At 42.2% G+C, this 22,674-nt stretch overlaps 2 protein-coding genes across 3 annotated transcripts in view; both read left to right on the top strand.

Moving 5' to 3' along the window:
• The window catches only part of HAT1 (histone acetyltransferase 1), a 34,049-nt gene extending 19,894 nt beyond the window's left edge, over positions 1 to 14,155 (top strand). For both annotated transcript variants that reach the window (XM_070731751.1, XM_070731750.1), the window contains exons 5-11: positions 1,006 to 1,185; positions 1,406 to 1,527; positions 2,031 to 2,135; positions 2,427 to 2,533; positions 12,153 to 12,304; positions 13,355 to 13,471; positions 13,775 to 14,155. In XM_070731751.1, the coding sequence (XP_070587852.1) occupies positions 1,006 to 1,185; positions 1,406 to 1,527; positions 2,031 to 2,135; positions 2,427 to 2,533; positions 12,153 to 12,304; positions 13,355 to 13,471; positions 13,775 to 13,942 (951 nt within the window). In that variant the 3' untranslated portion in view covers positions 13,943 to 14,155. The remainder of the gene's footprint in view (positions 1 to 1,005; positions 1,186 to 1,405; positions 1,528 to 2,030; positions 2,136 to 2,426; positions 2,534 to 12,152; positions 12,305 to 13,354; positions 13,472 to 13,774) is intronic.
• A 5,801-nt stretch (positions 14,156 to 19,956) lies between these two features.
• Positions 19,957 to 22,674, top strand: part of METAP1D (methionyl aminopeptidase type 1D, mitochondrial) — a 117,498-nt gene continuing 114,780 nt past the window's right edge. Inside the window, 1 exon segment of the mRNA XM_070737329.1 lies at positions 19,957 to 20,082. Within this exon segment, the coding sequence (XP_070593430.1) occupies positions 20,037 to 20,082 (46 nt within the window). The 5' untranslated portion in view covers positions 19,957 to 20,036.

The raw sequence follows: 22,674 nt of genomic DNA on the forward strand, positions 1-22,674 counted from the left end.
TGAGGTTTTGGTACAAACGCCCTGTGCTGCGTATGCTCCATGCCAAAATCTTGTTTTGGATTTCATCCTGGGCTTTTTCAGCCAGTCTCCCTGAAACCGAAACTGCTTGGTGAAGAGACTCCACCCTATGTTTGGTGAAACCAATTCCATCAATTCCTAATCAATTTCCACTGTGACTCTCAAAAGAGGTTGTGTGAAAAAGTTCCTTAGTGAGGGACCTTCTTCACCCAGTGTCCTCGATAGGAAAAACAAGGTTTGGAAAAGAGGGACTTCCCCGCACTGGATAAAACCAATCTGCCAGACCCTGCTATTGCTCTCGAGGAGGCTAGGTAAAAAAGCCCTTCTGAAATCCAAGCTTGGATGTTGTGGTAGACTTTTTTGGCCAACCCCCAGAAACCAGAGGGCATTCTCTAGGAATTCAGCAGCAGCAGGGGAAATTTCACATGGTGGTCATGTGATTTCAGGGTGCTTGGCAAACTGTCTTAAGTGCTGACAAGTTGCCAAGTGCCCAGATCATGTGACCAGAAGGGTGCTGCAATGGCCGTAAATTTGGGCTTGGGGTGTAAGTCTGTTTAAATCCATCGTAATTTTGAATGGTCACTGAACTGGGTGCTTAACCCAGAACTATCTGTATGATTTCTTAATTATTTTTAAGAAGAAATATTGTCCAAGTCATTTTTTATGATCTAGCTGACACCTATTTCTGTTTGTGTTATTTTGAAGAAATCATTTTATCTATTTTACTATAATCCTCTGTCCTCCAAAATAGTTATGGTAAATGTGTTGCTAAACTAAATGTTTTTTTTAAAGTAGCCATTATTGAGCATCAGTGGTGATATAATGATTGGGCCTCTCTTAGTGAAACCTCTATAAAGTAGGGAAAATACAGCAACTTTCTGATTTTAGAAGATTTCTTCAAGGGGTAGATATAAACAATATTACTTTACATTTAACTTTCCAGTAAATGAACGTACATTCCCATTGCTTTTCTTTCTTTGTTTTCAGGCAGATGATGTGGAAAGTAAAATTAGAGAACTTATTCCCCCAGGCTTTACCAGCAATGTAGATGACTTGGTATCTCTGCTGGAAAAAGAAGTTAACTTTAAGCCGTTTGGGATATTATTGCATACATATTCTCTGCATAATGAAGAAGCAGGTGAAGACATCACATATCAAATATACAAGGTAAAAAAAATGTTTTGCCCAAAGTGACAAATTTTTGTGACAATATTTAAATGACAGTTAATTATTTGCAATACAGTATATGTATAAAAACTTATTTGCAGGGTCATATCACTTTTTGCACATTCATAGTTGCCTGCCAAAGAATCTGAATATACTCTTCTAAGAGCTCTTTTCATATCTGTCAAAAGTTTCACCTGACTTCTTCTAGCTTTTTCCCTAGGCGGACATGACATGCCCAGGCTTTCGAGAGTATCATGAAAGGCTTCAGACCTTCTTGATGTGGTTTATTGAAACAGCGAGCTTTATTGATGTGGATGATGAAAAATGGAACTACTTTCTAGTGTAGGTACAATTCTAAAGCAATAGCGGACCTTATTACCTTCATAAAGGCTGCATTTTAATTGTGGCTGGCCAATTAATGGGGACAGTATAATGATATTTTTCTCAGGACAGGGAAAAAAACTATTGTTTATCAAGCTGGAGTTTGCATCCATTATGTTTCGCAAGACCTTGAGAATAGAGCCAAATTAAATACTGTTGTCCACTGGAGCTCTGAATGTAGGGCTTAAACAGTAAAATGAGCTTTGCCTGTGTTTTCTTTTACTTGCCACCTATTCATCGTTATAATAGGCAAGTGTGGTGAAGTGCTGTAAAGAGGTCTGATTTATCCAAGTTGCTGCACACCAATTAAGTGAATTGTACATTCAGAACATAGCAGGTGTACCCATTGGGCCCTCACAGAGTAGCTTGCTGACACTGAAAATTCAGTCACAGAATAGAAAAGAAAATGGACACTGCATGGGAGCGCGACTGTAAACCTGCTTGGCTTTCTGTTTTATCTGCAGATTTGAGAAGTATAATAAGGATGGAGCGACACTCTCTGCGACTGTAGGCTATATGACAGTCTATAATTACTATGTGTACCCAGACAAAACCCGGCCACGTGTAAGGTAATTGGAAGCATAACACGTGCCTTGCCTTTTATTTCAGAAGAGACGACTGTTGAAATTCCCAATAATAGTCTATAATGGTTTTACTTTTGGGTTTAATTTGGGGAGGGAATATTTTTTATTGAAGATTTTGGTTAGCTTTGCATTTTTTTAAATGTTTTTTTTGCATCTAAAATCTTAGAGTTACTTGTATACAAACTCCTATATATATATATAGCAAGTCATTATAAATAAGTTTCAAAAGTAAAATGTACAGCTTTTGGTTAGTATTTTTTTTCCTTCTTCCCATAGCCAAATGCTGATATTGCCTCCATTCCAAGGAGAAGGCCATGGATCCCGGCTATTAGAAACTGTCCATAGATACTACATGTCATCTCCTACAGTGCTTGATATAACAGGTATGTAAAATGAATCTTCATTGAAGCTACTAGATTTTTAAACTCATTTGTCAAAATATAGTGAACTTTCAAAGTTCAACTAATCAGAGGTCAAGATAATACAGTGGTACCTTAAGATACGAACTTAATTGGTGCCGGGGGGAGGTTCGTAAGACGAAAGGTTCGTAAGACGAAACATTGTTTCCCATAGGAAACAATGTAAAGTCAATTAATCCGTGCAACCAAAAAAACCCCCGCAAAAAAACGGCTTTCCGCGACTGCTGGGAAGTGGCGCGGCTGTTTTAAAAGGTGACAGCCGGCCTGGGGGGCTTCCCAGCACAGGGTTCGGGGGTGCTGGGAAGCCCCCCAGGCCGGCTGTCATCTTTTAAAAGAGCCGCGCCGCTTCCCAGCTGTCTCCTGAAGCCGAACGCGGAAGTTCGGTTTTGGTGTTTGGCGTTCGGAGACAGCTGGGAACCCAGCGGTCTCCCGAACGCCGAAACCGGAAGGGGCAAGGTGGGGGGGGGAGAACGGGAGGCTCAGCATTCCGTCAGTCGCAGCGCTGGCTGTCAACTTTTCTTTTTAGCACTGGGGAGGCAAGTCATCTCCTGCCCAGTTTTAAAAAGAAAAGTTGACAGCCAGCGCTGCGGCTGACGGAATGCTGAGCTTCCCGTTCTCTCTCCGCCCCCTCGCCCCTTCGCCCCCCTGTGTTCCTAGGAGAAGTGCTGGTGAGGAGCAGAAGGTCTGTCTTGCCTCAATCCCCAGCACTTCTCCTAGGAACACAGGGAGGCGAAGGGGCGAGGGGGGGGGGAGAGAAAACGAGAGGCTCAGCATTCCGTCAGTCGCAGCGCTGGCTGTCAACTTTTCTTTTTAGCACTGGGGAGGCAAGTCAGCTCCTGCCCAGTTTTAAAAAGAAAAGTTGACAGCCAGCGCTGCGGCTGACGGAATGCTGAGCTTCCCGTTCTCTCTCCGCCCCCTCGCCCCTTCGCCCCCCTGTGTTCCTAGGAGAAGTGCTGGTGAGGAGCAGAAGGTCTGTCTTGCCTCAATCCCCAGCACTTCTCCTAGGAACACAGGGAGGCGAAGGGGCGAGGGGGGGGGGGGAGAGAGAACGGGAGGCTCAGGAAGGGAGCTCGGGAAGGAGCCCACGGTCAGTCGGCTGCGGGCGGGAGGAAGGCGATTGTTCCGCTGCCGCCAGCATGGCCTGGCTGGCAGCGGAAGATGTAACGGAGCCCACGGGGGATTCGCCTTCCTCCCACCCGCAGCCGACTGATCGTGGGCTCCTTCGCAACCTCGGAGAGCTTCCAGGGCATGAAAGCTCACGAAAACCAGGAAGCTCTCCGAGGTTGCGAAGGAGCCCACGATCAGTCGGCTGCGGGCGGGAGGAAAGCGAATGCCACGGGGCTGGGCTCGGCTCCCCCCTCGGCTCCCCCCCTTACCAGCCCCGCCGCGGAAGGCTCCATTCTGTTCCCTGAATGGAGACCGCCGGCCGCTCAATCGGGCCGGCAGGGAACAGAATGGAGCCTTCCGCGGCGGGGCTGGTAAGGGGGGGAGCCGAGGGGGGAGCCGAGCCCAGCCCCTTGGCATTTGCTTTCCTCCCGCCCGCAGTTGACTGATCGTGGGCTCCTTCGCAACCTCGGAGAGCTTCCTGGTTTTCGTGAGCTTTCATGCCCTGGAAGCTCTCCGAGGTTGCGAAGGAGCCCACGATCAGTCTCGGCTGCGGGCGGGAGGAAAGCGAATGTCACGGGGCTGGGCTCGGGAAGGGGCAGCGAAGTCGGTGCCGAGGCACCCTAAGCCCACCGGTGACCGCCAAAGGGTTGGCGAAGGGAGGGTGCTGCGGCGACCCGACCAAGCCTATGGACGCGCCTCCCGCCGCTCTGCCCAATCGCAAAGCCAAAGGAGGCACGGGAGGCGGTGAATGTCATGTCCTCTGGCCAGTCACGGGGGCTGGGCTGGGCGTTTTTCTAAACGGAGTGCAATCACCACCACCGAGCTTTTCGTAATCTGTTTAAATTTCCTTCACTCCCCCAACATTCCCCGCCTTGCCTCGCTTGACTGGCCAGAGGACATGACATTCACCGCCTCCCGTGCCTCCTTTGGCTTTGTGATTGGGCAGAGAGGCGGGAGGCGCGTCCAATCGCAAAGCCAAAGGAGGCACGGGAGGCGGTGAATGTCATGTCCTCTGGCCAGTCAAGCGAGGCAAGGCGGGGAATGTTGGGGGAGTGAAGAAAATTTAAACAGATTACGAAAAGCTCGGTGGTGGATGGCATTCCTTCCAGGAAAACGCCTCCGGGGGGGGGCTGGGCTGGGCTGGGCATTTTCCTTGGCGATCTTCCCTTGGCTTCCCTGGTCGCCTGGCGCTGCGATCTTCCGATGTTCCCTTGGCTTCCCTGGCCACTTCCCTGGCCGCCTGGCGCTGCGATCTTCTGATCGCAGCACCAGGCGGCCAGGGAAGCCAGGGAAGATCAGAAGATCGCCAAGGGAAGATTGGAAGATCACAGCGCCAGGTGGCCAGGGAAGCCAAGGCGGCCAGGGAAGCCAAGGCGGCCAGGGAAGCCAAGTCGGGAGCAGCGGCAACGCTGCTCCGGTTGCCTGGTCCTCTCCTGCCTCCCACGCTGTTGTTCCCCGCTGCGTCAGGCGCCGCAAGCCCCGAGTCAGACGCACCCTCGCTGCCGCGCCCAGCCGCTGCCCGCCCCGTCCTAGCCAGAGCCTGAGCCGGCCGGCTCGGTCGCGCCTCCTCGCCCGCGTCCCGCCCACCCGCCCAGGATGCAGACCTGCTGCCTCTCCCGTGCCCGCCGCCGGCCTGATCCTGCGCCTCCTGCTTTCCCCCCCAGCCAAAAATACAAAGGCGGTCTGCCGCCGCCCGCGGAGCAATGGGAAACTGAAGCTGCTGGCGGTTTCAGACTCCCTTTGCTCCACGCTGCTCCGCCCTGCCTGTCATGCGATGGCAGACCGTCTTTGTGTTTTTCGCTGAGGGGGGGAGCAGGAGGACCTTCCTGACTCCCTCCCCCAGCGTCGGACCTCCTGCCCTCCCTCCCAGCCAAAAACCCAAAGCGGCCTCCCCAGCAGCCTCTCCAAGCCGAACGCCAAACCCGAACTTCCGGGTTTGGCTCCAGGAGGCAACTGGGAAGCCCCCTGGCTGTTTTAAAAGGTGACAGCCGGGCTGCGGGGCTTCCCAGCAGCCTCCGGAATGCCAAACCCGGAAGTTCGGGTTTGCCGTTCGTAACACGAAAAAAGTTCGTAAGAAGAGGCAAAATTTTTCTGAACCCCGGGTTCGTATCTCGGGTTGTTCGTAAGACGAGGGGTTCGTATCTTGAAGTACCACTGTACTATCCTTTCTTACATAAGAACTGTGTATAATTGTTCAAATCCTTTTCTTACTGAGTGTGCATCGTGGAAATCCATCCCTTTGGCTCAAGGATTACCAGATAATTAGACATTTTGGTTATGAAGTACATTGCTGGCTTGACAAGGAATATTAAGTTGTTGGGGGGGTGTCGTGGGTTGATTAATTGCCTTGGAGAGATTGTTTGCTTGAAATAAATGGTTAAATCAAAAACTACTCTTAAGGAACTTATTTTTCTTACACATACAGTTGTGTTTTGAACATGAGAGATTAAATGTCTGTCTGTCTGAAGGGAATGAAAAAATTCCTGTAAAATGATTTTGGACTGAACTTTTGAAAAGGTGCAAGTTGATCATAGAATAATGAATCAATCATTTTATTTTTAAAGTTAAAAAGTAAAATATGCTAGCTCCTCCAAAAAGATAAAAGGAAAATAAAAGCTTCTGTGTAATTAGTCTCTGATAAATATCAGAAATATCATGAGATGATATTCAGGAAAGAGATACTGTATTTCTACTATTTTTATCCAGAACGTAGGAGGGAAATTAATCTTTATTGACTCTTGCAGCTTACTGTCTGAAGCAGTCACTCCCTATCCAAAAACCCATAGGGAATAAGGGAAAGTGATAGAAATTGCTTCATCCTCATTTCAGTCAAGAGAAAATATAGTTTGAGCTGAAAGCTCTAATAAGACTGTGCTTCTATGGATGTTAGTTTCCAAACCATTGTTTTTGGATGTAACATATGAATATAGTAAATGATAGTATGGTATGTTAGCAAAATAAATATAAATCATATTTGCATGGATTCAGATTCCTTTTATTAACTTATTTGTTAAATTTATTTGCAGCCTATCATCATGTGGCTATTCAAATTCTTGCCAATTATATTTTTTGCTGTAGTTTTTGCCATGTTTCACATTTTTTTTGTAAGTTCCTGTCTCATAGAAGGAGCTGTTAGAAGGGGACAGTCATAAATATTTATGTTCCAAGACCCTTTTGTGAAAGGAGCAATGATTAAACTTCTTTAGTATCCTGTATACTAGTTGATTTGAACTCATATTTGTCCCTGTTCTATACTGAAAGCATGAGATAGTCTTTATAAATTGTTTTTGTACCCTTTCAAGTTTTGTGTTTCTTAAACAAAAATTGATATACTTTCATGAGCCTCTTTTCAAAACCCACAGGGTCCTTTTTGTATTATATGTAGGGCTGTGCCCATGCTTTGGATTCAAAGGCAGAGGAGTGTTTTGGAGTGGGCAGGCTCCTTATATAGCATTTGTCTGCAACTCAAAACAGTTGAGTCTTTTTCTGCGATTGCATGTCTGCCCCCTGCAGCTGCTGAACAGTCTTGGGAAAAGATATATTTGGTCGTAGGGATTTCAGACAGGTGGTACATTGGTGCCTCTGCATGCTCCAAGTCACCTTTTTGCCTTTCAATCTGAAGTATTATGCAACCTTATTATAATGTGTATTTTAACATATTCCTCACAAATCAGTGAAGGATTATATTTGATGGCAGGATAGCGGTGTGGAAAGAAATGCTGGTAGCATAAGTGTATTGGAAGTACATCACTACAATGCAAATGTTCAGTCTCATTATGTGTCTTTTATGCAATTGAATAAATGTGTTCAGAAAAACTAATCTGTATATTGAATCTAAATTCTAAGATTTAAATTTTCTAAATTTTAGATTTGATGGTGGCAGGGTAAAAACAGAGAGATTCATGTACAGTACAGTTAAATAATATAATTAATTTAGACATATTCCTGAGTGGCTTATCTGTACTTGAATTTCAGTATCATTTATAAAAGCCATAAAACATCACATACAATACCATTTTGTCACTCTACACCAATTTTTTTTTAAAAAAAATACTGCCCTAGCTGGTGACTCCATGGTAAATGAGAGAGGAAATACAACTAAGTGTCCTAAATGTACTTTAAAGAAGTTTTGTCTTAAGACTACATTAACAGAGTCTGAAGTTATAAACTTTCCCTCGCCACTTTTAAGATATTTTTTTCCTAAGTTTCTTTCTCTGAGTGTTAAGCGGCTGTAGGCTTCTTTCTCTCTTGTCAGTTTATTTCCTAGCCAGCACCTCTTTCCCTTGTCCCTCAAGGTCATCCACATATTCCATATCACTTACTAAGGATAACATAAATGTCAATTTTAAAAGTTCAATCTGAATTTTTAAAAGATACATATTTACTGGGTTACTCAGTACTTAGAAATGGAACTGCCAGTACACATTGTAGCAAACAAAACAGGGCTCTGTCTCATTATATGAAGCGTGATGCGTATTTTTCAGAAAAGTACTCTAAAACATTAAATTGCCCTGTAGAATAATTTGCTAGTGAACATGCTGTTTTTTGAGTAGGAGCTTGAAATGCGGAGATGGATCTGTTTTTCATCTATTTCTCATTTCTGCTGTTAAAAGACAATTGTGTTGGACAAATGGGACAGGATAGATAATTATGAAACTGAGATGCTATTGAAAGTTATCAGGTTGCTGTATTAAAAAATGCATCAAACTAAGGAAGATACCCAAGATAATTGCATTTGTAAAATGGTTATTGATGAGTTGGTTAACTTTTTGATTAAATTCTAGCAATTTCAGGGAATTTTTTTTCATTGGGAACTCTAATATACAATATGTAACAGCATAGTTTTATTTATTTATTTATTTATTCAATTTTTATGCCACCCTTCTCCTTAGATTCAGGGCGGCTTACAACATGTTAGCAATAGCACTTTTTTTTTTTTAAACAGAGCTAGGCTATTGCCCCCACAATCTGGGTCCTCATTTTACCCACCTCAGAAGGATGGAAGGCTGAGTCAACCTTGAGCCAGTGATGAGATTTGAACCACTGACCTTCAGATCTACAAGTCAGCTTCAGTGGCCTGCAGTACAGCACTCTAGCTGCTGCGCCACCCCGGCTCATAGTTTTGGTATAAGAAAAGAAATACCTGAGCAAACTAAAGTTCTGTTAAGGTTCTTGAGTTTGACTTGCAGTGAGAATGTTGTTATCCGGCATTACACAAAGAGTATCCTACTTTGTATTCCCCATCCCATTCATGTTGGAGACCTGTATTGGTACCCTACTATCCCTCAATCTTTTGAAAGCACAGACACAAAGAGGAATGTGTTGTGCTCCTGTACAAGTAGTGTGGTCGTGTGATTTACATTCGGATGCTCAACAACTTATTTGTATATATCAATGGTCACATTTTGTGACTGTCTGAGAAGCAAAGTCAATGAGCAAGCCAGATTCACTTAATAGCTATGTTACTAATCTAACAACTGCAGTGATTCACTTCAGAAATGTGACAAGAAAAGTCATAAAATGAGGCAAAACTTACTTAACAAATTTCTCAGCAACATAAATTTTGGGCCCAAAACTATCTGTTTATTATTCTGTCAACAGAACTGCACCATTTCATACAGCCTAACTTCCTTAACTTAATGGCATCGAAAGAGATAATTCCTGACATTAATGCTTAGGGAAGAAAATGGTTTTATTACATAGCATTGTTACTACCATGGCACATTCTTGACAGTAAAATGCTTTGTCACAAGGGCTTACTGTAGATTCTCAAGTTTTTACATATGAACTCAATATAAATTATTTCAGATTATTTTTTCCTTTTATTCAAAAAAGCGAGGAAGTTATTTTTGTTAAGAATGCAGTCTTGATTTCCTAATTGCATTCCTTTGTAGATTTAGCAAGTTTATTTACATCCAGAAATGTTAAACTTGGACCCTCCCAAAGGGTATACATTTTATGAAGATTTTAACATAGCTAAACATGAAAGATGAACATGAAAACACATAAATAAATTAGAAAATAGAAGGCAAAAGAAAACATTAAAAAAACAGTAGGGCTAGAAAAAGAAATAAGATAATTAAAGAAGTGATTTCCAATCTTTTTTGCAGCAGCTACAAACTTAATTATCATTACTCCCTTTTTAAAATCACATTACAAAAATCCCTCTATCCAATATTCAACCATTTTTCCAATCAGCAAATCGAGAAATTACCATTTCATTCCTTTTCCCCCCTCCCATTTTCAGAGGGGCGGGGGGAAATCCATAAAATGTTTCCAGTCTTGTACAAAATCACTTTTATCCCTGGCCAGACAGATCATTTCTGCTAATCCACCTCCTCTTTTCCATTTCTAGATAAACATAGCTGGTTTAGGATTCTGAATTGCAGAGTGACCTAATCTTTCCTCTCTGCTTAATATTATGTGACATAAGTATTTTCTGACTGGAATGCGTATGCACTCTATAATGTTGACTAAATATATATGAGCACTGTTTACATTATAATTTAGAATTTAGGAGGGTCTTAGAAATACTGGGAGAAATTTCCCCTCTGTGAGTCTGGCTGCCAGCTGGTTCTACTCTAGTTGGTAAAACCTTTGATCTTTCATGCTCTTCTATCCCAGGAGGCTCATCTCTCCAACTACCGTACATCCCGCAACACATCTTCCTCTTTGGGTCTTCAGCATTCTTCTCTGGATTTATTTTCTCAACAAGGCTTCAATGTAGCTACTTCCCAATTTAAGTCAGCTCACATTTTGTTTTTTGTTTTTCATTTTACCTCATTTATTTTTCAAGTTCTTCCCCAGTTCTTTCATTTTTAAGATAATGCATCTAATGCTAGTCTAGGATCTTTAGTCCTTCCCTCTTTCAACCCTGTGGGAAGGCTTCCTCTATAAAACTAAATCTCTCTCTTCCTATCTTTTCCTTATCAGAAAAGTAGTACAGAGTGTTTATTTGAATGCACGAATAACCAACAGAAAGCTGTGGCTAAATTGAGGCCATTGCATATTTGTTACATTCATTGTCTGGTCCCAATACTCTCATGGCTTCTGAAACTTTGGATGCAACAAACATTCATGAGAGGTCTTTACTGAGGGACCATACTGACAATTTGTTACATCTTTTTATACAAAAATAACTTTGGATCAAAGAATAGGGTATCTGATATTATTGACTTCAATTTTGAAGAAATATTAGATATATTTATTATGCCTACATTATTATGCCTGAATTACATTGTGTAATTTTGCGTCTTTTTTGATTCAAGGTTAATTCAGACACTGAGACTGCCAAATTTAATTCAACCAACATAATGGAATTGATCAAACCAGACTACATAAACACTTTTTTATAATAGTCCAAGTTTAATATTAATTTCATTGCTCACGAACTGAAAGAGTTCAGAATTGGGAGATATAACCAAAAAAAATCAAAAATTTATTAATTGGATTGATTTGGTTTCTGGGACCATGTCCCAAGTTATCAGGTGAGGGAATCCTGGTATGAGATGGGCTGCACCAGTGATGGCTAACCTTTTTTCCTCAGGTGCCGAAAGTGATAACACATGTACGCCTGCCCACACCCATAATGCAATTCCCCCCCCCCCCGTGAACCTCACTCCCTATGTATGAGTGTGTGTTTCCCCTGAAACCCCCCCCCCTTGCATGCATGACCTCACCATACCTCGTTTTGGGCCTAGCAAACCTCTCTGGAGGCTAGAAATGGCCCGTTTCCAGACTTCCGGTAGGCCCAGTAGGCCCAAATCAACACAGACTGTGGAAACTTTACACTGGACTTCAAACATCTTGCTGTGTGTCTCTATTCTTCCTCCGTACTCTGGGTCCTTGGTTTCCAAATGAGATGCAACAGTTTCCACAGTCAGTGTTGATTTGGGTAGCCATGTCATCTGCTGGTGTTGGTCCATGGTGCTTCATTAAGTCCAGGGTCAACACAACCATCTACCAGAAGATTTTGGAGCACTTCATGCTTCCGTCCGCAGACGAGCTTTATGGGGATGCTGACTTCAATTTTCTAGCCGGATTTGGCACCTGCCCACACTGCCAAAAGCACCAAAATTTGGTTCAATGACTATGGGATTACTGTGCTTGATTGGCTAGCAAAATCGCCTGAACCCCATAGAGAGTCTATGGGGCATTACCAAGAGAAAGATGAGAGACATGAGACTGAACAATGCAGAAGAGCTGAAGGCTACTGGAACAGTACCAACCTCTATCACTTTAAATAAAGCAATGAAGATACCTTGGGTATTTGAATGAGAATGTGAAACAAACCCTGGTGGTAGATTTATTGGATAATTTTTTAACTGAAGGCAACTATGGAATGTTTTCAGGCCTTGGATATGAATATATTGATAATCACGGGTGTTTCTTTAACTGTTTTGTATGGTCTTGTAGTAGTAATTCATAAAGGAAAACTTCTGGTTGCAAATCTAACAATTGTCTTCTCTTCTTTTAGCTGAAGATCCATCTGAAAACTATGTGAAATTGCGAGATTTTGTATTAGTAAAATTGTGTCAAGATTTACCCTGCTTTTCTCCAGAGAATCTTAAACAAGGCTTCAGTCAAGATATGGTAATAGAAGCTCAACAGAAGCTGAAAGTAAATAAGGTATTAATATTTTAAATGTATCCAATATTGACATTTTGCAAATTGGTATCCTGTTTGAAGAAGTACTCTATATCCAGCCTGGGACTTATTGATAAATAAGATTTTTGTTGCATTCTCTTTTTTCTTTCAGCTGCACGGAGTGTAGAATGATAGAGGTATAGGCAATCCTTAACTTATGACAGCAACTGGGACCAAATTTCTGTTGCTAAGCATGATCTGATCATCACTAGGGCTGGCAATCCTTACAGAAATTTATAAATTTATTTATTTGATTTTTTTAAAAAAAATGTAACACACCTTATCCACCCACCCAGAATTATTTATTTGATTACAGTAGTCCCTCACCTATCGCTGGTGTTATGTTCCAGACCCGGCCGCGATAGGTGAAATCCGCGATGGGGAATTTATCTACTGATAGTACTTATTTAAGTATTTATATTGTAATTGTTTGGTAAGTTTTCATTGTTTTAAGTGTTTATAAACCCTTCCCACACAGTATTTATTTTAGATACAGTATTTAAATACAGTATTTACAATTTTAGATTTTTTTTTTTTTAAACCTGCCGATCGAGTTCGGCGGGCTGTTTAAATCTGCCCATCGACTTCCTCAGAAACCCGCGATGAAGTGAAGCCGCAGTAGGTGAAGCGCGGTATAGCGAGGGACTACTGTATTAGAATTATGTGCCATTTTTCAATTGGGATCTTAGAGTGAATGGTCTGCTATGTTTTCACATTTTATATCTTGCGGAGGTTAGGTTTTGACATGTTTGAATTTTATAGATTAATCTTACTATTTTAAGCAACCTGGAGTTATGTAGGCTATGTGGTACATAAGTGCTATAAATGAATAAATAAGACTTGAGAAAGTTAAGTCCTTGAAAAAAGGAGGACAGGTTAAAACTATTATGATGCCTTGTACAATGACTGTTGAAGTTTAAGGAATGGAAACAGTAGTCAAGAAGAAAATATAGTAGGCAAGATTTTTAACTTTGTACATTGGGGGCAATAATTCCAACTTTTTTATTATTGTGTTTTCCCTTTTACTCTTAGCAACATACACGGCGAGTTTATGAAATTCTCCGGTTACATGCAACAGACATGAGTAATGCAGAACAATCCAGAAGTTATAGATTGGATGTAAAAAGAAGATTGATGGGCCCATATAAGGTGGCTGTTCTAGTATTTTAATTTTTATTTGAATTTGTCATGAAGGGAAGTGGTGAATGAACACTTTGTCCACCATTCAGACTTTCCCAAATGCCACTTCCTTTCCTTTTTATTTTGTCTGAATATCCCTTCTCCAAGTTCTTTTGGTTTTCTGCTTCCATTCTTGGTAAGGAAATCTACAATTAACCTTTAATTTATTTTAGTAGAATACAAGTCTGTCATTTCATCACAGTGTCAATGAACTGACAGAAGGTGGTGAAATGTGGTAATGTTGTTTATATGTGTAAATCCTTTGTTTTCTAGAAAAAGCAGAGAGAGATTGCCAAGATGAGAAGATGTTTAAGACCAGAAGAGTTGACCAATCAGTTGAATCAAATAGATATAAATTTACAACATAAACAATTGGAAGAGACGTACCAGCAACTTGTTTCAGATTATCGACGAGTCCTTGAACGACTTGCTCAGGTCTGAGGATTCTCTATAAGAAAAACACAAACTTCTGCCTAATGCATTGTGAAATACATTCATGATCACTGCTCCACTGCAAAATTTCATGTGACATTTTAATCACTTTCAAAATGAATGTGGTTTTCTGTATTTTAGATTTTTTATATTTTTGTGTAGTAGATTCTAAAAACCAGTACTTTGATGAAATAAAGAAAGTAGATTACAAGCATTAACAAAGCTGGTCTGAATCCCTGCATAGTATGTGTAAGATCAATATTACGAATTGAGATGATGTAACAAAGTACAATGGCGTCAATATTAATACTCTCTGAAACTATACTTAATAATAATGAGTAAAACAAATCATGACTTGCATCAAAAATTGAGCCCCAGAAATGGAAAGTGGATTTATTTATTTAAAACCTATATAACACTTTGAATTAAAAAATGTCAAAGCAGTTAATGATTGCATTTTAAAGAGTCATCAATAAAGGACAAGCTATTATAAGTTAAACATCTTTTTCATTAAATAAGTCTGATTTGGGCCAATCCTGCCCTATATAGAAACTTTGGTTCATCTTAGCAGTGAAATTCTCTCTATACAAATTCCAGAGACAGATTGCACCCCTGCTGACCTCTGGGGAAAAAAAAGATTACCTACCTATCCGCTGTAGTTAATAAATTATTTCTAAAGCTTCTTTCTTAATGTTGTGATTTGGGACAACAGTGAATCTTTCCCAGCGTGGCTTCCAGTCAAAGTCACACCAACAGCATAACATCAGATAGGCCAGGAAATTGCAAAAGACCCCAAACAAAAATTGCAAGCCCTCTTTCACCTTCGAGGGTATTGGGATCCAAGATCCAAATCACTAAAATCCACAACATGATATTAAATTGTTTCACTATCATGCAGAACTTTAGGTGCAAGATAGAAAGCCATGATAGAAATGGTTTTAGAGACTAAAACCCTAAAGTAGCTCCCCCACACTCCAAATGTATGGTCTCTGTCATTCTAATGGACCCAATGCCTAAGCGTATAAATTGTGATGAATTGGTGCTTCAAACTGAATAAAATTAGCACCTAACTACATTTAATGACTGCCACCATTTGTGGCTGAAGTTCACGGATCATAATATTACAATTTTGATACTTTCCATGAATTAAAATGTAGTGATCATAATCTTCTTTCTTTTTCTTTCTCTCTCTGTCTCTATCTCTATCTATCTATTTATCATATATATACAGTGGGGGGGGGGGGAAGTATTTAGTCAGACACCAATTGTGCAAGTTCTCCCACTTAAAAAGATGAAAGAGGCCTGTAATTGACATCATAAGTAGACTTCAACCATGAGAGACAACATGAGAAAACACATCCAGAAAATCACATTGTCTGATTTTTAATGAATTTATTTGCAAATTATGGTGGAAAATAAGTATTTGGTCACCTACAAAGAAGCAAGATTTCTGGCTCTCACAGACCTGTAACTTCTTCTTTAAGAGGCTCCTCTGTCCTCCACTCATTACCTGTAGTAATGGCACCTGTTTGAACTTGTTATCCATATAAAAGTCACCTGTCCACAACCTCAAACAGTCACACTCCAAACTCCACCATGGTGAAGACCAAAGAGATGTGGAAGGACACCAGAAACAAAATTGTAGCCCTGCACCAGGCTGGGTTGACTGAATGTGCAATGGGCAAGCAGCTTGGTGTGAAGAAATCAACTGTGGGACCAATAATTAGAAAGTGGAAGACATACAGTAATTAGTAAATGGAAGTTTGCTAGAGAGCATGTTGATGATCCAGAAGAGTATTGGGAGAATGTCATATGGTCAGATGAAACCAAAGTAGAACTGTTTGGTAGAAACACAATTCGTCGTGTTTGGAGGAGAAAGAATGCTGAGTTACATCCAAAGAACACCATACCTACTGTGAAGCATGGGATTGGCAACATCATGCTTTGGGGCTGTTTCTCTGCAAAGGGACCAGAATGACCGATCCATGTACAGTATATGAAAGAATGAATGGGGCCATATATTGTGAAATTTTGAGTGCAAACCTCCTTCCATCAGCAAGGGCACTGATGATGAAACGTGGCTGAGTCTTTCAGCATGACAATGATCCCAAGCACACCACCAGGGCAACAAAGGAGTGGCTTTGTAAGAAGCATGTCAAGATCCTGGAGTGGCCTAGCCAGTCTCCAGATCTCAACCCTATACAAAACCTTTGGAGGGAGTTGAAAGTCCGTGTTGCCCAGCGACAGGCCCAAAACATCACTGCTGTAGAGGAGATTTGAATGGAGGAATGGGCCCACATACCAGCAACAGTGTGGCAACCTTGTGAAGACTTACAGAAAGCGTTTGGCCTCTGTCATTGCCAACAAAGGATATATAACAAAGTATTGAGATGAACTTTTGTTATTGACCAAATATTTATTTTTCACCATAATTTGCAAATAAATTTGGTAAAAATCAGACATGATTTTCTGTATGTGTTTTCTCATGTTGTCTCTCATGGTTGAGATCTACTTATGTCAATTACAGGCCTCTCCCATCTTTTTAAGTGGGAGAACTTGCACAACTGGTGTCTGATTAAATACTTCCCCCCCCCACTGTATATGTATATGTATGTGTATATGTATATGTGTATATATGTGTATGTATATTGTATCACATGTTTTTGCTGAATTTTTAAAATTAAGGGAGACTAGGATAGCACTATGTTGGCCTTGTTCTGGATCCAACAGAAAAAACATAACTGCCTTGAAATGGCCCTGGGGTGGGCCTAGAGGCAAAAAGGAGCTGGGACATTCCTTCAATATACCAGGGTGATCCAACAGAAAAAACATATAGCCCATCCCTGGTACAAGGCTGAAGGGATCAGATCTGGTGGCCTAGAGGCAGGATCAAATCCCAGTAAGGGTATGGCTAGCTGATGAGGCCCAGAATAAGGGATTTGATCCCGGGGCTTCTGCCTTGTAAGGCAGAGAATTAACCTCTAGGCTAACCTCAAGGCAGAAGCCCCAGGATCATATCCCAGTAAGGGTATGGCTAGCTGATGAGGCCAGAACATGGCCGAAATAGCGCTATCCTAGTCTCCCTTAATTTTAAATAATTCAGCAAAAACATGTGACATATATATATGGCTGTATATATGTGTATGTATGTTCCACCATAACTCTGGAAAACCTCAAGCAATTTCAACCAAACTTGGTACACCTATGACTTACTATCTGGTGACAAATACTGTGGGGGTAAGACACCCCCAGCACCCCTAGGGGTGGCCTTTCAGAACAACAGTCATGTTTTGTACACTGAAGCTAGCTCAGTGTTTTTCTTAAGAGGCCAAAGCCTCCCCCACATATTAGGCCTATGAAGGGAGCATAATTAGGCCAGTACAGAGGCTTTTGAGTGCATCATGGCCTAAGTGGATTGTCTGCTCCCACCTCACAGCTTTGGCCTGTATTCTGAGGATTGTCCTTCATCCCAACTCGTCGCGCAAAGGATGGGGCCATCCCAACCAAGCGAAACAGTGCAGAGGTCAGAGAGGAGACCTAGTCTATTTCAGCAGGGGTCGAGGAGGGCAGCATGGGCCAGCTCAGGAATTTATGTTCCAGGCCCAGGCCCCATTTGAGGAAATGGTAAAATAGTTGCTGGCAAAAGCAGGGGGGTGGCACTTTTTCAATTTATTTTTTTTTAAAAAAAATCTGCACATGTGCAGAAGCCAGGTTCCTGGCACTGCATGCATTGCCATTTTGTTTTTGGCTTTAAAAAATTTGGAGGGTTTGCATTGCATATGAAGCACATGCATGCCCATGTGGCACAGCCACATGGTGCAGGAGGAAGCGAACTGGCAGCAGGGTACCAGCAAAAGTCAAGGGACTACTGTATAGATATAATTCATTCTTTGTCCTGTGTAATACAAGATTGGGATAAATAAATACCCAGGCAATATAGGGTTAATCAGATACAGTATAGTACTTTGGTACAAATATGTAGTGCATTTGGGAACTAAAATTCTGTTAACATTATTTATAGATATATCCCATGAGGGCACTAGATTCTGCTTGACCTATGTCAAATCCTTGCCTTAAGGTTAATTTAGCTTGATTTGGCAAAATGGGCAGAACTGGAAAAGCCACAACGTATTTTACTTTGGATTGCTTTTTATCCAAGAGTATTTGAAATTATCTGCCAGTGTTAGGTGGACCAAGCCAATACAGTGTTCCCTCGATTTTCGCGGGGGTTGCGTTCCAAGACCGCCCGCGAAAGTTGAATTTCCGCGAAATAGCGGTGCGGAAGTAAAAACACCATTTTTGGCTATGGACAGCCAAAAACTACCCCCACGCACCTTTTTCAAGGCAGCGCAAGGAGCCAGGCTTGAAGTTGGGGGCGGGGAGCGACGAAAGTGCGGAGGCCGGCAAAGATTGTTTTGAATGTCGGCTGCCCCCGCCCCCCCAGCCCCCTCGCCGCTACCGCCCGCCCACCCGATCCACCCCTCTCACCGGCTTTCTTGGGACACGGGTCCTCCTGCAGCAGCGCTGGCGGCTACGGCTTCTCCTCCTCATTCGGCCGGTAGCCGCTCTGAGCGCTTTGAGAATGCCTGCCTCGCCCCTCTCACAGTCCCTTAGCTGAGAGCGCTTTCGTCCCAGCTATCAGCGAGGGGGCTGCAGGAGAGGTGGGGAAGGCGTGGAGAGGGAGAGAGAGAGGGAGAAAGAGAGAGCAAGAGGGGGGAGAGTGGAAGGTAGAGAGAGAGAGAGAGAAATGATAGAAAAATGGAGAAAAAAAGAGAAATGAGAAAATGATTGAAGCAGAGAATGACAGGAAAGAGAGAGAGAAGTGACTTGGTGATGACATATGACATCATCGGGTGGGAAAAACCGTGGTATAGAAAAAAACCTGCGGAGTATTTTTTAATTAATATTTTTTGAAAAACCGTGGTATAGCCGTTTCACGAAGTTTGAACCCGCGAAAATCGAGGGATCACTGTAGTTACAAAATACCTCCATCCAATAAGTAAAAATACTTACCCGGGTTAACTGGTATATCCCACTGTTCAAAAAAGGAACGATTTGTCCTAAAGCCAAGATAGGATTCCTTCAAAGATAGTCACCATCCTTTTTCTACATTGCTCAAGTAACACTTGAGCTTTCACTATAGCTGTGCAATACGTCCCAAAGTGCTTTTTCAAGAGGCAACTGGACTTTCTGTTTTTTTCTTTGAAGACATTTTTACTTCTCATCCAAGAAGCTGCTTCAGCTCTTCAGCTTCTTGGATGAGAAGCAAAACATCTTCAAAGAAAAAACCCAGAAAGTCCAGTTGACTCTTGAAAAAGCACCTTTGAGATAAGCCATATACTCAGGGTATATACACATTGTTACTAACTTTGTAATATATAATTGTCCTTTCTCGTATATGTATAGGCCAAGTTTGTCTTCTCTGCAACCTGCTACCATAGTTAACTTCTCTGCTCTTCGTCTATGGAAATTCTCAGGCATCTAGGTCGTGGTTGTCCCAAAGGACAACCTTTTAGCATTCCCCCCCCCCCCCAAAAGGCAAACAACTGGACTTCTCGTGATATCCTGGAAGATGTTTCGCTTCTCGGAAGAACTGAAGAAGTCTTTTGGATGAGAAGTGAAAGGCCTTCAGGGAAAACCCCAAGAAAGTTTGTCAAACATGTTTGACAAATAAATAAATAATAATAAATAAACATTTTAATCCAGTTGCTTGCCTCTTCGCTTCTCTGAAGAGCGGAATAAGTTTTTTGGATGAGAAGTGAAAGTTTTTCAAGGAAAACCCCAAGAAAGTTTGACAAACACGTTTGATAAATAAATAAAATTAAAGTCCAGTTGCTAGCCTCTTCGCTACCCCGAGGAAGTCCAGTTGCCTTTTGAAGGCGGGGGACACACTTTCGTGCTCCGCGCTCTTCAAGCAACCGTGTGAAAGGAAAGCGAGCAAACAGCCGAGAAAATGGGGCTTGGCTTCCTCTCGACACCTCCCCTTCCCTTTCGCGCGCCCGTTTTTGACCCCTTCGCTGAAATTACCGTCTTTTCCCGGCTGGGCGGCGGGCCATGGCGAGAGTGTAACGCCGTTCCCACGTGACTGACGCGTTTATGCAAAATGGCGGCGCCCAGGGGTGCTGTTGGTATGCTGCGGCTCTTCACGGGTAAGTTAAGTGCCTTCTGTGCTTCTCTCCGAGCCGCCTGCGAAGAGCGATGCCACAGGCAAGGAAAGCGGACGCCTGGCAGGCACGCCGGAAATCCGACTTTATAATAGTTTTTCTGCTCAGCAGGAAGGAGGACTCGATTAAGTTTTTCTCCTTTGGTTTAGTAATGCTATTATTTTAGAGAAACTCAGGATTTCCAAGTTTATTGTCAGGGGAGAAAAAATCCATATAATTACAACAAAAGTAACTAGTGTACTTGTACAACATCCTCTTCTCCCCACGATGAAAACTTTGCTTGGAATTTGCTGCTGGGATTGTATTTTAAGCATGCTTTCTTGTTATTTGTGCTCCATCTGGTATAGTGATTAAAGATTCCTGTCACTTCATAAAAGGAAAATATGTTTTAATCTGAACTGAAGTTTGCAAATCTTGAGCGGTGTCCGGTTATCTAAAGTGTGAGTGATTGGTGAGATATACCACACCTAAAATACTTTAGCTTCAGTTTGTACAAATGTGATTCTCACATCGTGTTACATCGGCAGAATTTGTTTAGTATAAATAGCTGATTTTCCAAAATATAAACAGGATTGAAGTTGGTTACTACTTGAAGGAGAAACCACCAGGGAAGAAATCAGGGGGAAACTGCTTCCACGTTGCTGTCAAAAATCCCACATGTTATATACTGTATTTATGAAATCACCAGGAGTCAGATTTGACTTGTAGGAGAGGTTGCCTTCATAGACTTGTGTATTATTTTGTTGCACATCCACTAGACTCTTATTGTTAGATAAGTATAGATTTGCAATGGTATTTACAGCCAATGTGTCTCTTTGATCGCAAAGTCTATCTTTTTGTTGGATTGAAAGCTATGTATAAGGAGTAAGTAGTTTGAAAGAGGAGATTTCTGATGAACTTGGATACTTTTTCTTTAAGAAAGCAAATGTGAATATAAATTTAAAACAATTCGTAAGTTCTCTGTCTAAACTCTGGCATAGCCTGTCTACAGGAATATGATTGATTGCACCATTGGAGTAAATGGTAAATGTTCTGATTACGCATTGGAGCAGTTTTCAAGATTTAACTATTGCCTTAGAATAATATCCTAATTTCTTAATAACAAAAATCAGGATGGTACTCTTTGAAACCCATCTTAATGGTCATGAGAGCCTGCTGTATCCTTATATGCACTGATTTGCTGATTTTAAAAAGCTAAATCATTATGAAGTGGGCAATCTCCGCATCTTCTGACAAGTGGCTCTCAATCTTTTAAAATATTCTGTTTCAGATAAAAACTTGATTTATATTTGGAATTTAAAAACAAATAGGAAGGCTATAGTTGCATTTGGGTCTCCTTGAAAGTTCAGGTGTTGACCTGTAAAAAAAACACCCAATTGTATTTACAAGTACTGTATTCATTTGATGTATCATTTTTTCCTTCTATGTTCATGCTAGAAAAAAGCATGTTTATTCCTGCTTCTGAGGGGAAAAAAGTTATTTAATGAACTGATGGTTAATATGCTAGTATGCATTTCCTTGCTGGTATGTATTTCCAGCCTATGTTAATGAGTTGAGTGTCCATATTAGAATATAGAAGATAGAATCATAGAGCTAGAAGGGACCTCGGTCATTGGTGTATCAAACTGGCGGCCCATGGCCAGATGTGTCATGCACAGGCCATGTCCACTCCAGCTCCATGAAGGGAAAAAAACATGGTGAAACATCACATGATGGCAATGTGGCGCCATAAGTTTGACATCCATGTCTTATACCAGTGATGGTGAACCTTTTTTTCCCCATGGATGACAAAAGTGCATGTATGCGCGCTATTGTACATGCATGAGTGCTCACACCCATAATTCAGTGCCTGGAGAAGGTGAAAATGGCCACACTCTCCCCCTGGAGGCCCTCTGGAGGCTAGAAATAGCCCATTACCCAACTTCTGGTGGGCCCAGTAAGCCTGTTTTTCACCCTCCCCAAGCTCTAGAGCAGACCTGGGAAAGGGGCGGCCCGTGGGCTGCATCCGGCCCGCCCACTGTCTGTGACCAGCCTGCCCACTATCTGTGACCGGTCCACGGAGGTCGGGGTCCTCTCCAGTGCGAGGATGAAAGAGCTCACCACATCTGCCAGGACTCCTCCGGTTCCTGCTTTCCTGATGAATCATGAGGAAAGCAGGAAACGGAGGAGTCCTGGCAGATGTGGTGAGCTATTTCATCCTCACACTGGAATGGACCCCGACCTCCTACTGAGAGCAGCCGAGTACAGAAGTCATACAAACACTCCAGCGCAGTGACTGTGGTGCACTGTGTTGCCGTAAAGCAAACAATTAGGGGTCTGTAGAGCGGGTCTGGGTATTTAGGTCAGGCCAGGGTCTGGGTCTTTACAGTATTGGGTACAACTGAGTTAATTATATTAGTCCGGCCCTCTAAAACCATCCCAATTTCTCATGCGGCCCCATGGCAAAATTAATTGCCCACCCCTGCTCTAGAGGCTTCCCTGGAGCCTGGAAAGGGCAAAAATACCCTCCCCTATTCCCCCGGAGGCCCTTTGTAAGCCAAAAACGCCTTTCCATAGCCTCCAAGGGAGCCGAAAATC

Source organism: Erythrolamprus reginae, chromosome 1 (genome assembly GCF_031021105.1).
Source record: "Erythrolamprus reginae isolate rEryReg1 chromosome 1, rEryReg1.hap1, whole genome shotgun sequence".
Classification (NCBI taxonomy): domain Eukaryota; kingdom Metazoa; phylum Chordata; class Lepidosauria; order Squamata; family Dipsadidae; genus Erythrolamprus; species Erythrolamprus reginae.